The sequence below is a fragment of the Epinephelus lanceolatus genome, chromosome 15 (assembly GCF_041903045.1).
Source record: "Epinephelus lanceolatus isolate andai-2023 chromosome 15, ASM4190304v1, whole genome shotgun sequence".
Lineage (NCBI taxonomy): Eukaryota > Metazoa > Chordata > Actinopteri > Perciformes > Serranidae > Epinephelus > Epinephelus lanceolatus.
In genome coordinates this window covers 36,514,418-36,528,224 of record NC_135748.1, presented here as the reverse complement: position 1 = coordinate 36,528,224, position 13,807 = coordinate 36,514,418, and the positions used below count along the sequence as shown (strand labels likewise).

Here is a 13,807-nt window from a genome sequence, read left to right as displayed (position 1 = left end):
ACTCCTCTCAAACATCTTAAATAAACTCGACTTTGTCAGGTTGTATATTTCTGTTTGGGCTCTGCACACGCGTCCTGCGATCTGTGTGAAAAGCGCCATTACAGCCAATTAGCTCCTCTGTCAGTAAGAAAGGGTGGTGGTGGTGGTGGGCTGCTGGCCACTGGCTACTTCCTGCGTGTAAACTGGATCTATTTTTATGGAAATAGTTGGAGATTTAAATGATTTACTCTGGGAGCAGTGCTGTTACGATGTGGATTCTTTGGGGGATTCAGAGGTCGCTGTGGTTCGGCTTCATTAACAGTTTGGGCTGAAGCAGTGTTCTGTTGCTTGTTTATTAATGCACTTTTTTTCCTCGTCGTCTTGTCTCCCTTTCCTGCTCCTCTCCTCTTTCTGTCCCTCTTTCATTTAATATCTTCTTTCTTTCCTCATTTTGTCTCCTTCTTTGCTCCTCTGTCCCTTCCCTCCTTTTCTGTCCTCTTTTTATTCTCATGTGCATTTCCTGTTTATATCTCTCTCCTCGCTGCCTCCCCTCCCTCCTATCTTTTTATTTCCTTGAGAGTATTTCTGGTGAACTCAGTGTGTGTGACTGTGCGTGCATGTGTGTTGGCAGCCTTTCAGATTCAGTGTGACAGCTGTCGTGTTACCTCAGGGCTCTGTCCTCCTTCTCGCTCCCTTTCCTCCTCCCTCTTTCTCCTCCTTCCCGTCGTCATTTGGCCGTTGCAGGGTGTCAAAACAAAAAGTGATGTATGTTTCTTTTTCATCCTGTATCTCTGCTCGCAGGGAGATTTTTTCCCTTTCTGTTATAAGCCATCATTACACAGTACTTTTACTCGGGGTTAATGAGAAAGCTGACACCGGTTCGAAGAGATGCCCTGACCTGACAGAAAAACAGAAATATCAACTCAGAGTGATGGAGCTGGAGCTTCCCTCCTCTCTCTCTCTCGACAGGAATAACAGAGCAGTAAAATGGTTGTTTGAACTGGACGTGTATTCTGTCCCAGCCCTGCCGCTCCATCAGAGAGACACTCGGGCCTCTGTGCCTCCAGACAGACTGATGATAACCTCTGTTAGCTGTGATCAGAGAGGAGCTCTGTTCTGCTGCTCAGACACAAAGCTTAGCTGTGAGCCTCACAGCCACTCACCAGCTCTTTGATATCCTTTAAACTGAAGCATCGACCTAGGAAAGTCCTGTTTGACTCATATCTGAATGATTACCAGATCCATGTCTGAGACTAAATATTACATGGTCCTAAAAGGTGAGACGTCTGTGCAGGTTTTGGTCGTCTCCCTTTTTCAGCCAGTGAACACATTGTTCCTCAAGACAAAGATGGTTAAAATAATTGTACAAAATCACTGTACATAAATGAAATTAGATGAAGATATACGATGCAGGACGTGTTAGTTACTCATTATAAACAGTGTCATCAGTGAAGGTGCTTCGTCAGCTTTATGTTTCATCGCTATATTTTCTGGGGGGGGGGGGGGGGGGTGTTTTTAGCTTCCTCCTGGATGCCTGCTGCTTACGGTCTGGCACTTGACTGCTGCCTATTTATAAAGTCCTCACCTGCTCCCAGTAATGTCCCGAATACGTCAAAACACAGGAAAATAAGAAAATGCAGGCAGAGGGCAGAGTCTCTGGAGATAAATACACCACCATACACTTTCAGTGGGTCACAAGTGATGATTGAGAAAGTTTATTATTAAAATAAAGTGTAAAGAGATGCACTAAATGATCATGTCCTCTATGGTAGAGGTTCCCAACATGGGTTTGGTGTAGGGCTGTGACGGTATGAATTTTTTCTTACTGCAGTAAAAAAGCAACATATTGCCCTAGTTTGGCGATCAATTACCAAAAGTTGCAGTCTTAGTTTTTCTTTTATTGGAACCGCTGGCTCTTGGTGCTCTTTGCAAAGAGAGTAATACACATGTCAGTCATGAACTTATCTGTAAAATTCTTAGGTTTATCAGTGATGTGTAAGAACTACATGGTCGGTTGGGTTCTCTTCTCATAGTGACAGAGTGGCAGGATGACGGGTGACTCATATGAACGGTCCATGGTGGGTTGAATGCACATCGACAAGTCCGTGCTATGTACATCTGGTGTATGAAATGTCTGTATTACTATGATGAACTTGTGACATCTCAACCGTGTCCAGGCGCTGTTTTACTCCCTCTCATGCTGTTCTTCTACTTACACAACTGAGGTTTTATCCAAGGTCGTTTCCGCAACTTCAGTGTAGAGATGCTGACGTTTATTACAACTTCAGTCGTTTCTGGTGTCTTAAAATTCAACACACAGTTCTGAGTCAGCTCGCTCACCGGTGCACCTCCAGTCTGCATTCCTCTTTGCCCAGCAGAGGCACAACCATAGACTGTATAAATAATGGATGTTAAAATTACATCAGCCATCGGTTTGTGGACTGCCGTTTTGATGCCTAAAGTTTGGCATTTTGGCTGTTGCCATCTTGGTCTTTCCAAGCCAGAAGTGACCATATTTGGACGAGAGGTTGGTGGATGATGACCTCAGTGCAGTAGCATCATGTGACAGTGGTACTGCACTGATGTGGTCACCATCACAGTGCTAGTTTGGTGGCCCCTCGCTGCTCAACGATCACAAGAACTATCAAAAATTTAAAAAAGAATGAAATGTAATGTGGGCATTGGTGATGCATATTTTAAATCTAAGATGTTTTATTTATTTATTGTGCTGTTAACAACATGTATTGTGAATTGTTATGCAAAATTAGTCTGTTTCTTTGTCATGTGTCGCCTGTGTCTGTGTGCTGACACCTTTCATATTGTTTAAAAGTCATCTTTTTGGACAGAGATGGTTTACTATGCTGAAAAAAAGATGCTGAACGTGATATTCATCAACTTTAGAAACTCCACATCTTGGTTTAGTTTGGTTTGATTAATAAATGAAGACACCTGTGCCATATTTGATCTGATATGAGACAGACCACAGCATCAATCTGAGCATTGTGACAACACTGTAGTGATCACCCATATATTCTGACTGTCGGACTTACATCACTGCCCACCTGTCAACAGCTTATTCATGTCTCCCACAGTTACACTCTCTACTCTACTCACAACCTTCGAAGTTACCCGCACAAGCACCGCTGCATCATTATAGGAAAGACTTCAATTCTTTGTGTTCTCTCTCTGTAGATCACAGTATCGACTTCATGGCGATGGATGTGGCGGTGAACGCTGCAGCTGGAGCACTGAAGGCTTTCTTCGCCGACCTGCCCGACCCGCTGATCCCCTACTCCCTGCACCCGGAGCTGGTGGAGGCTGCAAGTAAGAATACACAGACAAACAAACAAACTGAACATCTGCAGGTCCGAGAAATGACCTGAGACATGATTTATTAAGAAAAAGAAAAATTATCCCGCTTGGAATTTTTACTCGACTGTTTTAAACTCCAAGATGTTAACTTTGTTCCAAACCTGATCATTATAACCGAGAAAAAATAAAAAACAGATACAGATAAATAAACACAGCGATGTACCCTCTTGTCTGTAAGTGCTTTCTCCAGCGCTGCAGAAGTTTAGTCAAGTTTACACTCACACAGCTTTCTGTCATGTCACACAATCTTAAGAGGCTTTTTTCAGCTGCAGGATGTCAGACATCTACACTCTGCTCTGCGTGTGTGTGTGTGGTCGTACATTAGTGATACTGAGTGCTGCTGAAACCACCAGGTTGACGACAGCAGATTAATGAGCCAAAAATATACACACTGCTGCTTCTTCTTCTCTGGAAAATGAGTCAAATATAGAAGAAACACCTCTTCTCCTTTCTTTATTGTCTTTTTCTCTTCAACGCAATGTTCTCGTCTCGCTCTCTGCTCCTCTCTCCACCTCCTCCTCCTCCTCCGCTTCCCTCCGATACCTCTACCTTTCGCTTTCTGACAATCACTTTCTTTTTCATTTTGTTGCCTTGCTTTCACTTTCTATTTCTGATGCATACATCCATCTTGTCTGTCTTTCCTGTCTTCTCCCCCTAATCCCACGGCCACAGTCAGGTTATGGTGACTGTTTGACCCTTGACTTCCTCATTGTCTGTCATTCTGAGCAGGTTTTTTTTTTCATGTAGAACAAGAGAAGGCTGCATTGTATGTAGGCCTGTCAAAATATCTACCTTTGTTGGATGATTTATTGTCCCAGAAATAATTGCAATGAAAGATATTATTCCCATTTTATGTCACCGACATAATGATAATATAACAGCATAACTTTAAAGAGCAATAAACTTTAAATTCTGAAGAATATTCAGACATTCAGAAAACATAAAAAAGTCATTAACACCTGAATTTGTTTGTATATAAAGAAGAAAGAATATATAAAATGATAGTATCTTTATAGGAGTAGCCCAAAATTGCTCAGTTTGAGATTAAACAAACTCATGCAACTTAAAATACGTGCCTAGCAAAGCTCCGGGAAAACTGCAGTAACCTCCATAATCTAGCCACTGTGCTGCAGTCGGCTCCCAGGGGTGGAAGATCTGGGAGCCAGGTGGTTAACTGGTGGATTTACGGAGTTGAGGATGAAGTTGTTGGAAGGTAAAACTACAAACAAGACTTTTTAACTCACTAACAATTATCCGGACTGTGCCTCTTGTTCTCTAAAAGTGCAGCTGAATGCTGCTGATGTGCTAACGTTACGCTGCGTCGTCTTTGAAATATTGTTGTGTTTTTCTTTGGACTCATGCAGGAGGGCAGGGTGGAAAGAAAAAAAAAGGGAGAATCACTGCACCCAAGTATTAAGCCCTTTTCTCCCAGAGATCAAGCTTTAGAGCTGCTAGGAAGTTCCTTCTTTACACCACCTTTGCATTTTTACACAGAACCAGACAATGGCGGTACCATCATGTGATGGGCATGACATGTAACACATGGGCATTGCTTATAAACAACATGGCAATAAAAATCATTTACTGTCCCTGTAGTTTGGCGGCTGATCTTGTCCTCTGCTGGGAGACTAAGGGGCTCCCAACTTTATTGTTCTCCCAATTTGCAGGCAATTTACGGCTTCTGTTCTTCCTCTTTGAGTTAGCCGCTAACTGCTACTAGCCACATTTTAAATCTCCGGCAGTGGGTCGCACACATAACATGCCATCAAAACGTCACACCTGTGCCTCCCATGGTCCCATCCTGCCGGTCATGTCCATATATCATATGATACTCTGTCGACACTGTAATGAGTGTAACGGGTCTAGTCATATGTACAAGAACATCATCAACATCAGTGGACATGCTGCTGAAATCTGCACTCAGATAACAATGATCCACACTCAGCACTGCTGTAACAACAGTCAGTGTGCGTTCATAAAGGAGCCTCAAATAAATAATGGATAAAGTCAAATGTAGTCTTCTCTTCACTCCGTCACATGGATTCTATTCAGTAGATTCTAATGTTGAACTGACTTTTAGTGACATTTGTTTTCCTGTTTTACTCCTAAGCCTCAAACACTGCCCTTTACATCATTCATTCATTTATTTATTCATTCACTCACTCACCCAGTGGTGTGACTGTGTTTCTATCCAGCATGTTTTCACTGAAGTTTTCAGCGGAGGATTGTTTTTATCTATATTTTATTTTCCTCCCTGGAACAAAGCTCACAGCAGCAGCAGCGGCCTCGTTTCCAGACGCAGGGTTCATTAAAGTTTCATGAAATTGTAACTAAAACTCACCATTTTCAGTTTTATCTCCTTACTGAACCCGTTGCATTGTGGGTACACGGTGCGGACATCATTTTTCAGCCCCATCAGACTGGTTCATATATAAATATAATTAAAGGGGATCAAATCGTTATATCCGTCCTATTAGTCCCCGTCTGTGATATTTCTAGGTAATGTTGAAATATAGCAGCGCAGATTGGCAACCTTTGATCTCTTACAGCCATTAGAGGGTCAAAGGCTGCCGTTGGCTCCTCGTTAAGATGATTGATGGTGCGCAGGGTGAATAAATCTGTGTGTTGTTACATGTGTGGTTGTAAATTTGTGTCTAAAAATATATGGAAGGGTTCCCGCTGCTCCTGGAATGTCTGGAATATTCTCCAGGATATTCCAGACACAGGGGGAAAGTCGGGGTTGTGTTAAAGAAGCTTTGTTGTGACAGTCCGAAGGTAAAAGCTCTTATATCACATCTGCTCTTTAAATATTTAATAAGTGAGCAGAGCGTTTCAGCTCCAACGAGCTTTCGCTGGCGGGAAAGTGATGGATTCTCAGGAGAGGATGAGGTGTATCGAGGAACTTCACAGACGGTTGACTCTTCAGGAATAGAGCAGGACAGGATTTCTTTTATGTTTATTTGTTATTGTTTTGTTTTACTGCCTCTCAGACTTCTGTACAGCTTTCCATTTTATTAGATCATATTATCTTTACAATTTTCTTATTTTTCTCAGACTAGATATTCTGTTGCTGTTGTAAAAGACTTTTCACACAGTCCAGAAATCCTTGGGGTGTACTGTCCCTTTAAGATAGATGAAATAAGAGAGAGAGAAGACTGTCTTACAGGATCCTTTTAATCTTATTGACAAGTTGACTTGTCAGTCAGTAAAAAATCAATCGGGCAGTTTTAGAGGGAATAACGTTATTGATGAAGTGATGGCGCCACGGTGGTGCAGTGGTTAGCATTGTCGCCTCACAGCAGAATTTCAGTGCAGAGTTTGCATGTTCGCCCCATGTCAGCATGGGTTTCCTCCAGGTACTCCAGCTTCCTCCCACAGTCCAAAGACACGCAGGTTAATTGGTGACTCTAAATTGTCCGTAGGTGTGAATGTGAGTGTGTACCCTGACTCTCGCCCAAGGTCAGCTGGGACAGGCTCCTCCAGCTCCCCCGCGTATGAATAAATGAATCAATGACAAGTTGAGTCGTCAGTCAGTAGAAAATCAATGTGGCAGTTTTGAGAGGTAATTACGTGATTGACAAAGTAAATTATAAATCCAGTTAAAGTACAGAGCACTTGCTTATTACATCTCTAGGCTCTTGGAGCTCCAAACACCTTTCATCGTCATTGTATCGTTAAAAAACACAATAAAATTAGGGGTGCTACTCCTGTAAGACGCCGACAGTTAAAACTGGAGCCTTCATATGTTCAACCGCATACATACTTAGCTTGACAGAACTCAATGAACAAAAACAGCACACACACAAAAAGGCATCAAACTGGAGAGCAGAGAGTCACTGCTCAAATGTGCTCTGCCATCTTGCTCCTGTCAGATTGGAGATTAAAACAGTAATCGACCAAACATCATCAACATATTTTACATAAAGCCACACATCAAAGCCCCCCGCCTGACTGTAAAGCACTTTGTCTCTCCAGTTTAGAAACATTTAAAACTACAACACTAAAACACATGGGCTCAGCTCAGCTGCAGCAGGGAGGATAAAAACAGCTTCAGTTTTTAGATCATTAACACTCTGTGATCAAGTCCCGCAAAGTACCTGAAAATAAGACACAATGTTTACCCCAAATTACAGATTGATTAGATAGACAGAATTCAGAGCCGCAGCGTCATCAAGTCAAAAAAACAACAGGCTGAGAGCCACTTTGTTGACAGGAGCACACAGACAATAACACCTCACATGTGTCTAATAGTCCTACAGTGCATAAGAATGCAGTTGCATGCTGCATTACAGGAGGAACATTAAAATATTGAACATTACAGACAGGAAAACCCTATAAAACTTTGTATATTAGCCCAAATAGAGGCTCAGTAGAAGTGTTTTATTTCCAGTGTGTAATTTAATAGTAACAGTTTGGTTATTAGTCAGCTGTTTGGTGCCGCTGTGGCTTTATTAAATCTGAACACAAATATGTTTCCTTACTCTGCAAAAACTGACCTGTTTTGTTTTTAACCAGTGCAGAGTCAGACGAGATGCAGGCCAGTATTGTTTCTGCCCACAGGGCTCAGTGCCGGTGTGTTAGTGTGTGTGTGTGTGTTTGTGTATGTGTGTGTGCGCACGGCGTGGGAGTTGCTCTTGGCAGCATCTCAGCCTTTTGTTTTCCAGAGTGTATAATTTCCGTTTCCCAAGAGAGAGTGTGTGTAAAATGTTAAACGCCTTCTGTCCTCTCTCCTGCGTGTGTGTGTGTGTGCTTGTCAGAAATCGTGGACCACATGGAGCGTCTGCAGGTGTTGCGGGAGATCGTGAAGAAGTTTCCCTCTGTCAACTACCAGGTCTTCAAATACATCATCACACACCTCAACAGGTAAGACACACACTCGCAGAAACAACCCCACTCACACACACACACTCTTAGCCCACATACAGGACACATACACACACTCACACACACTGCACAGTCAGTAGGATGTTGTTTATGACGGAGTTAAATCCTCAGTATGAAGCTCCAGCAGCAGCTAAACACCTTGATGCTCAAATGTACGTACATCTGCGATGACAGTGAACACATCACAGCAGGAAACTTCATTAAGACTTAAAATCTGCCGTCTGACACGTGGCACATTGTAAACGATGCAGTTTTGACATTAAGTTGAAACATTCTGAGTATTTGTGCCTTTATTTTTTGTACGTTTGCAGATGCCTCCGTATGCACTGCAGTGGTGATTGGATTTTGGATTATTTTTGAGAAAAATGTGTGTCATGAGGACATTTACGGTAAATTTAAGTTGCTATAAAACATCCAGCAGAAGATTAGATTGCTGACGTTGTGTCAGAGAAGGAGACTGAGCCAGTGGATGAAGGCGAGCTCACTTTATTCTGTCCTGTCTACAGTGATTATTTCTTAAACTGGTTATTTAGTCGTAGTTTCTACCTAAAGAATTGGTGGCCTAAACAGCTGCATTGATTCTGTCAGAGCTTTGAGTCTCATTGGGCCCACTGCAGGAACATTTTCACATTCTTATCTTAACACTTATTTTCTTTTTTGTTTGTGAGGTTTGTTTGTACAAGTGTTTCAGGTTGGATTCACTAAACTCTCCTAACTGGGCGAGTGCTTGTTTCAGCCTGATAAATACCACCTGTTCATGAGGACGAGCATGTCCATGAGATTTCATCATTAGCACAATCAATGCCCAGAAAATTGGCGTATCAAGCTGCCTGTGCTGCTCTGTATGTGTAGGCGGGCTTCATTCACAAAAAATGATACCAAAAAGACTTTCTCACTTCCTGCTGTCAGCAATCAGCTGACAGAAACATAACAAGTGCAGCAGCGTCAGGAGTCTTATTAGTGGACCTGAAAATAATAGCTGCCAACAACATGTCATCAGAGCAGCGCCATACTGTATGAGATGTAACAAGGGAATGCTTTAATGTGTAGTTAGATGCTGTACAACGTCTTTTAAAGCAAAGCGAAGCATGAGTAATACGAGAGGCGGTGAAGGTGGGGTGACATTTACTGACATATTAGACGAGTGAATATCACTTCATCAGCAGGTGATGTAGCTGTTGGTGCAACAGATGATGATACTGGACAGAAAGCTGCATTTAGACCCGGAGGCAGAGTGAGAACAAGTATTGAACTGAATAAGCTTTGAAATGTGCCACTATAAAATCTCTCACTAAATTGACAAAACATGAACATGATTTGATGAACAGAATTTTAATTTTGCATTACGTCTGCTGTTATTAAATATTTTATTTTAGTTGCTTTTGGTGTCATATTTGAACTCAAAATTGATTGATTGAAATTGATTTTCAACTGGATCTGTGTCACCGCACTGTGGAGTGTGTGCAGATGAACAGTGTTTGACTTCCCCCTCTTTTTTAAAAGATATTTTTGGGTCTTTTGAAAGGACAGTTATAGCATGAAGGGGGGATGACATGCAGCAAAGGGCTGTGAGTTAAAATTGAACTGACGGCCACTGCAGCAAGGACACAGCCTTTGTGTATGGGGCACCTGCTCTACCAGATGAGCAAGTGGGCACCCCGAATTCCCCATCTTGTCGCTCCCTGCTCGTGCTGTGAGCAAAAATCTTCCGGATGGCACAAAATGATGTGTTCTGCGTCACCTGGCAAATTGTGGCTGGCAAACTGTTGTGAGGCTCTGGGAGCTGGCAGCACAGGGGGCGCTTTCACATCATTTATCTGCACACACTCCCCACCCAGCACTGACACAGACCTGGTTGAAAATCAGCCAAGTATCCTTTTAAGGCATTACAACCCTTAAACCAAATGTCTGTACATGACTCCTACAGCAAGTCTAGATCACTCATAAATTTAAATAAATTTAATGAAATTTATAAATTCTCTTTAATTACTCTTACATGCCACCTAAAGACCAAACACTTCACCCACAAAATGACCATTTGTACATCGATTAGTCGTCCTGTGTTGAGTTAAATTTATGAAGAAAACGTTTCCTTGGTTCCTCCCTTCCTGGTGAACGAAGAATAAAAAAAATGGGAGAAAATTCTTGATAATTGGGATTAAAAGTGGTCGGCGTTTACAGAAAAACTAGTTTTAAAACATCCATTTACAAACTCTCACACACCTTGTGCAGTATAATCCAAGTCTCATTTACCCAGTTGTATGTTCAGTACTTCCCAGAAGTAGCCTGGAAATCCAGACCCAAATCTAGAAAGATTTACGGTCTGACCATGAGTAATGAAAATGGCCCAACTCGAGGGGCGGCACCAAGCATGCATTTGTAAATATCACTGCATGCAATTGGATAACACTACGACCAATCAGAATAATACACGGGGTGACGTATACACTTAGCTACCAGCGGAGCTAACTGGTAGATTAAACTCTTGCCGTATCCAGTCGGCAAAACAGTAAAAACGTCCTTCTTGCAAAGGAAAGACTCGAGCGCCGTCTTCTGTTCCTCTTTTAGAGAAAAAGCCAAGTCTAACTCGTTCATTGTTGTGGCCAAAGCCGTTTCAAACAACTGGTGTTCATCCGTAGCCATCTTGCAATGTTTACTGACTGATTCCAGACTTCGTCGTCGCAGCACTGTCGTCATCTGTTTAGCGATGTGATTGGTGCAGATCTGCTCCAGGGGCATAGGTAATGAGCATCATTACTGATTGCCAGAGTGACTCGCTGAGCAGTCAAATTGTGCTCTCGTGAGAATTCTGGATTTCCAGGGTATCCCAGACGTGCATTTTTGCTAAAACTTTACAATTTAAAACACTTCTGCACAGATGAGTAGCGTGCCTGGTTAAGCAGATGCCTACCCAGGTGCACTCTTTATACGTGGAAGTGTTTTAAATAGTAAGGTTTTAGTGAAAATGAATGTGTCTGAGAAGTACTGAGCATACGACAGGATAAATGAGACTTGGATTACACTGCACCAGCTGTGTGAGAGTTTGTAAGTGCCTTCAGTTCATCAGGAAATTTCTTAGTTTTTGGATTCTTCGTTCACTGTGGAGACATGCAAGAAAGAGAAGGTTTTCTTAATGAATTCAGCCTAACACCGGATGTGTAACTGATAATTAAATGGTCATGTTTTGGGTGGAATATTCCTTTAACAGTCCTGTCGTCTCCCTGCAGAAAGTTTCCCTTCATCCTGTTCAGCACAGCGGCCAACAGGCTGGACAGTGTTCAGTGACAGAGAAATGACAGCCGTCATTAATCAAATTACTCTTATGAAAATCTAATTACTCACCCCCCTAATCATTATGTCACACTTCATTAATTAATGACTTAATCAAAACATCAGTCCACTGATGCTCCAACAAGACGAAATCAGCTCATTTTCTTGTCGCAGCTGGTGGCTGTTTATTAAACCACATAACTGCACAACTTTAAATTAGCAGTGTGTAAAATTTAGAAAGTTTAGTGGCATTTAGCGGTGAGGACTGCTGATTGCAACCAGCTGAAACTTCTCTGAATTCCTTTTAACATGGGGGTCTACGGGGATTGACTCGTGCTTGGAGACGGCCTCAAGTGGCCATTAGAGGAACTGCAGTTTTAGGCACTTAACATGTTGGCTTTATTTTTCATCCAGAGGTTGAAGCTTTGTTTCAGCATTTTTAGCTGTGATGAAGAGTTTTGTGAATAGGCAGTTTGTGGATGAGTTTTTCGTAACAGTCTCTCTACACCTGTTTCTTCCCACAGGGTGAGCCAGCACAGCAAGACCACCCTGATGACGGCCGACAACCTGTCCATCTGCTTCTGGCCCACGCTGATGCGGCCCGACTTCGAGAACAAAGACACGCTGTCCACCACCAAGCTGAACCAAGCCGTCATCGAGTCCTTCATCCTGCAGAGCGACTACTTCTTCCACGGCGGCGAGGTGGCCGAGAGCTCCAGCAGCGAGGGCACGCCGCCGCCACACTGCCACAACATGGTGGAGGCTCTGCTCCCTCTGCAACTGCCTCCACCCTTGCAGCCACAGCAGATCCAGCACACCCTGCACCCCGACCCGCTCATCTAAACAGCCACCGGAGCATGCTGGGACATAAAGTCTGGGGGTTGTTTGTGTGCAGCTGCCAGCCGCTTTGGGCCATCAAATCGCCTGGAGGTCGTCTTCTGCTCTACAAAACGCTGCTCGGCTGTTAGAATAAAAAATAAAATGAACCCGGTTGGTGCAGCTGCTGTTTGTCATCGACTTTGAGGTGAATGAGCTTCGGGGGTTTTAGAGACACATCGACCGTTTGTTGGATTAAACCTAATCTGTGAGATCGGCTCATCCTGTGAGGTAAATCCTGGATTAGAGAATTACAATCGAACGTCACCTTTTTTGGAACTAATTTTTGGATCTGACTGCCCCTTTTATGATACGGAGACTGAAAACAGTTGATGATTGAACTGATTTGATTTGGCACATAGTGACAACACTAATCGTTTAGCAGGGTCTGACTACTTGGACTTAGGGGCAGACAAAAGATTTACCCTCCTCCTACTTTACCCTGATGAAATAGCACACTGGGGTCCTGAGCAGGTCCCCCTTAAACCCTGTCCCCCTTCTCCTGATCCAAGACAACAGAAAAGGGAATTTAAAACTTAGAGAGTCCCCACGACTGCAAATACAACACCTGATTTATGAGATATTTGACTGACATTTCGGCACAGGAAAACATTTCTTCTTCTTCTTTTGTCGCCCTTTGACCCAAAGTCGGTCGGTAAGAGGAGGCGAGGGGACGTAACCTCATGCAAGAACTTTTCCCTCCGACGCCACACTGCAAGCAAACGGTGGAATAAATTGTGGATTATTTTTAGTCTTGGGGAGTCTGGTTTTAAAAGACAAAATGAAATGATCCCTTCCCCGCCACGTGAACTTTGACCCCCTTAAAGGACAGCACATGCACGGTTTGCGTCAAAGGTCCCACACGCCAATTTCATGTCTGTTTGCGTCGTTTTTATCATTTGAACTCTTTATTTCTTCTTTCTTTTTTTTTAAAGTATGTTTTTGTAGCGTCTGATTTCTACCCAGTTTGTGTGTGATGACGATGATGATGTGTGTGTCTGTGTGAACTGACCTGTGGTCTGTGTTACAGCCAGTTTGAACCTTCTCCGCAGAGGGAAGGGGGGATTCAGGAGGGAATTAAAAAAACGCGGACTGACGGACTTGTAACAATCCGTACGAGAGAATCAGACTTTACGGACTTTACTGCAAACCTTCAGCCCAACTGTCTCGTCTCTTTAGAGCCTCTAACTCTTAATGCAACGACCGACGACCCCCTCGATGACGGCACATGCGCGAGGAAACCACTACGATGCATTCTGGATCTATCCGGTTTTGAGGAGGCGTCTTCCGTGTTCGGTGACTTCCTTCACTTCGTGGAGGACGCTCCTTCATTTCTACTTTTGTTCTCCTGTTCTGTTGGTTTGTTGGAAACTAAAATTTGCATGTCTCTGTTTTTTGCCACTTAGTGAAAAAAAAGAAGTTTAAA

At 43.0% G+C, this 13,807-nt stretch overlaps 1 protein-coding gene across 1 annotated transcript in view; it reads left to right on the top strand.

Annotated features, from left to right (window-relative positions):
* arhgap5 (Rho GTPase activating protein 5) overlaps nt 1–13,186 on the top strand; it is a 68,873-nt gene extending 55,687 nt beyond the window's left edge. Inside the window, exons 5-7 of the mRNA XM_033643597.2 lie at nt 3,172–3,303; nt 8,109–8,214; nt 12,030–13,186. Of these exons, the coding sequence (XP_033499488.1) occupies nt 3,172–3,303; nt 8,109–8,214; nt 12,030–12,348 (557 nt within the window). The 3' untranslated portion in view covers nt 12,349–13,186. The remainder of the gene's footprint in view (nt 1–3,171; nt 3,304–8,108; nt 8,215–12,029) is intronic.
* The last annotated feature ends 621 nt before the right edge of the window (nt 13,187–13,807 follow it).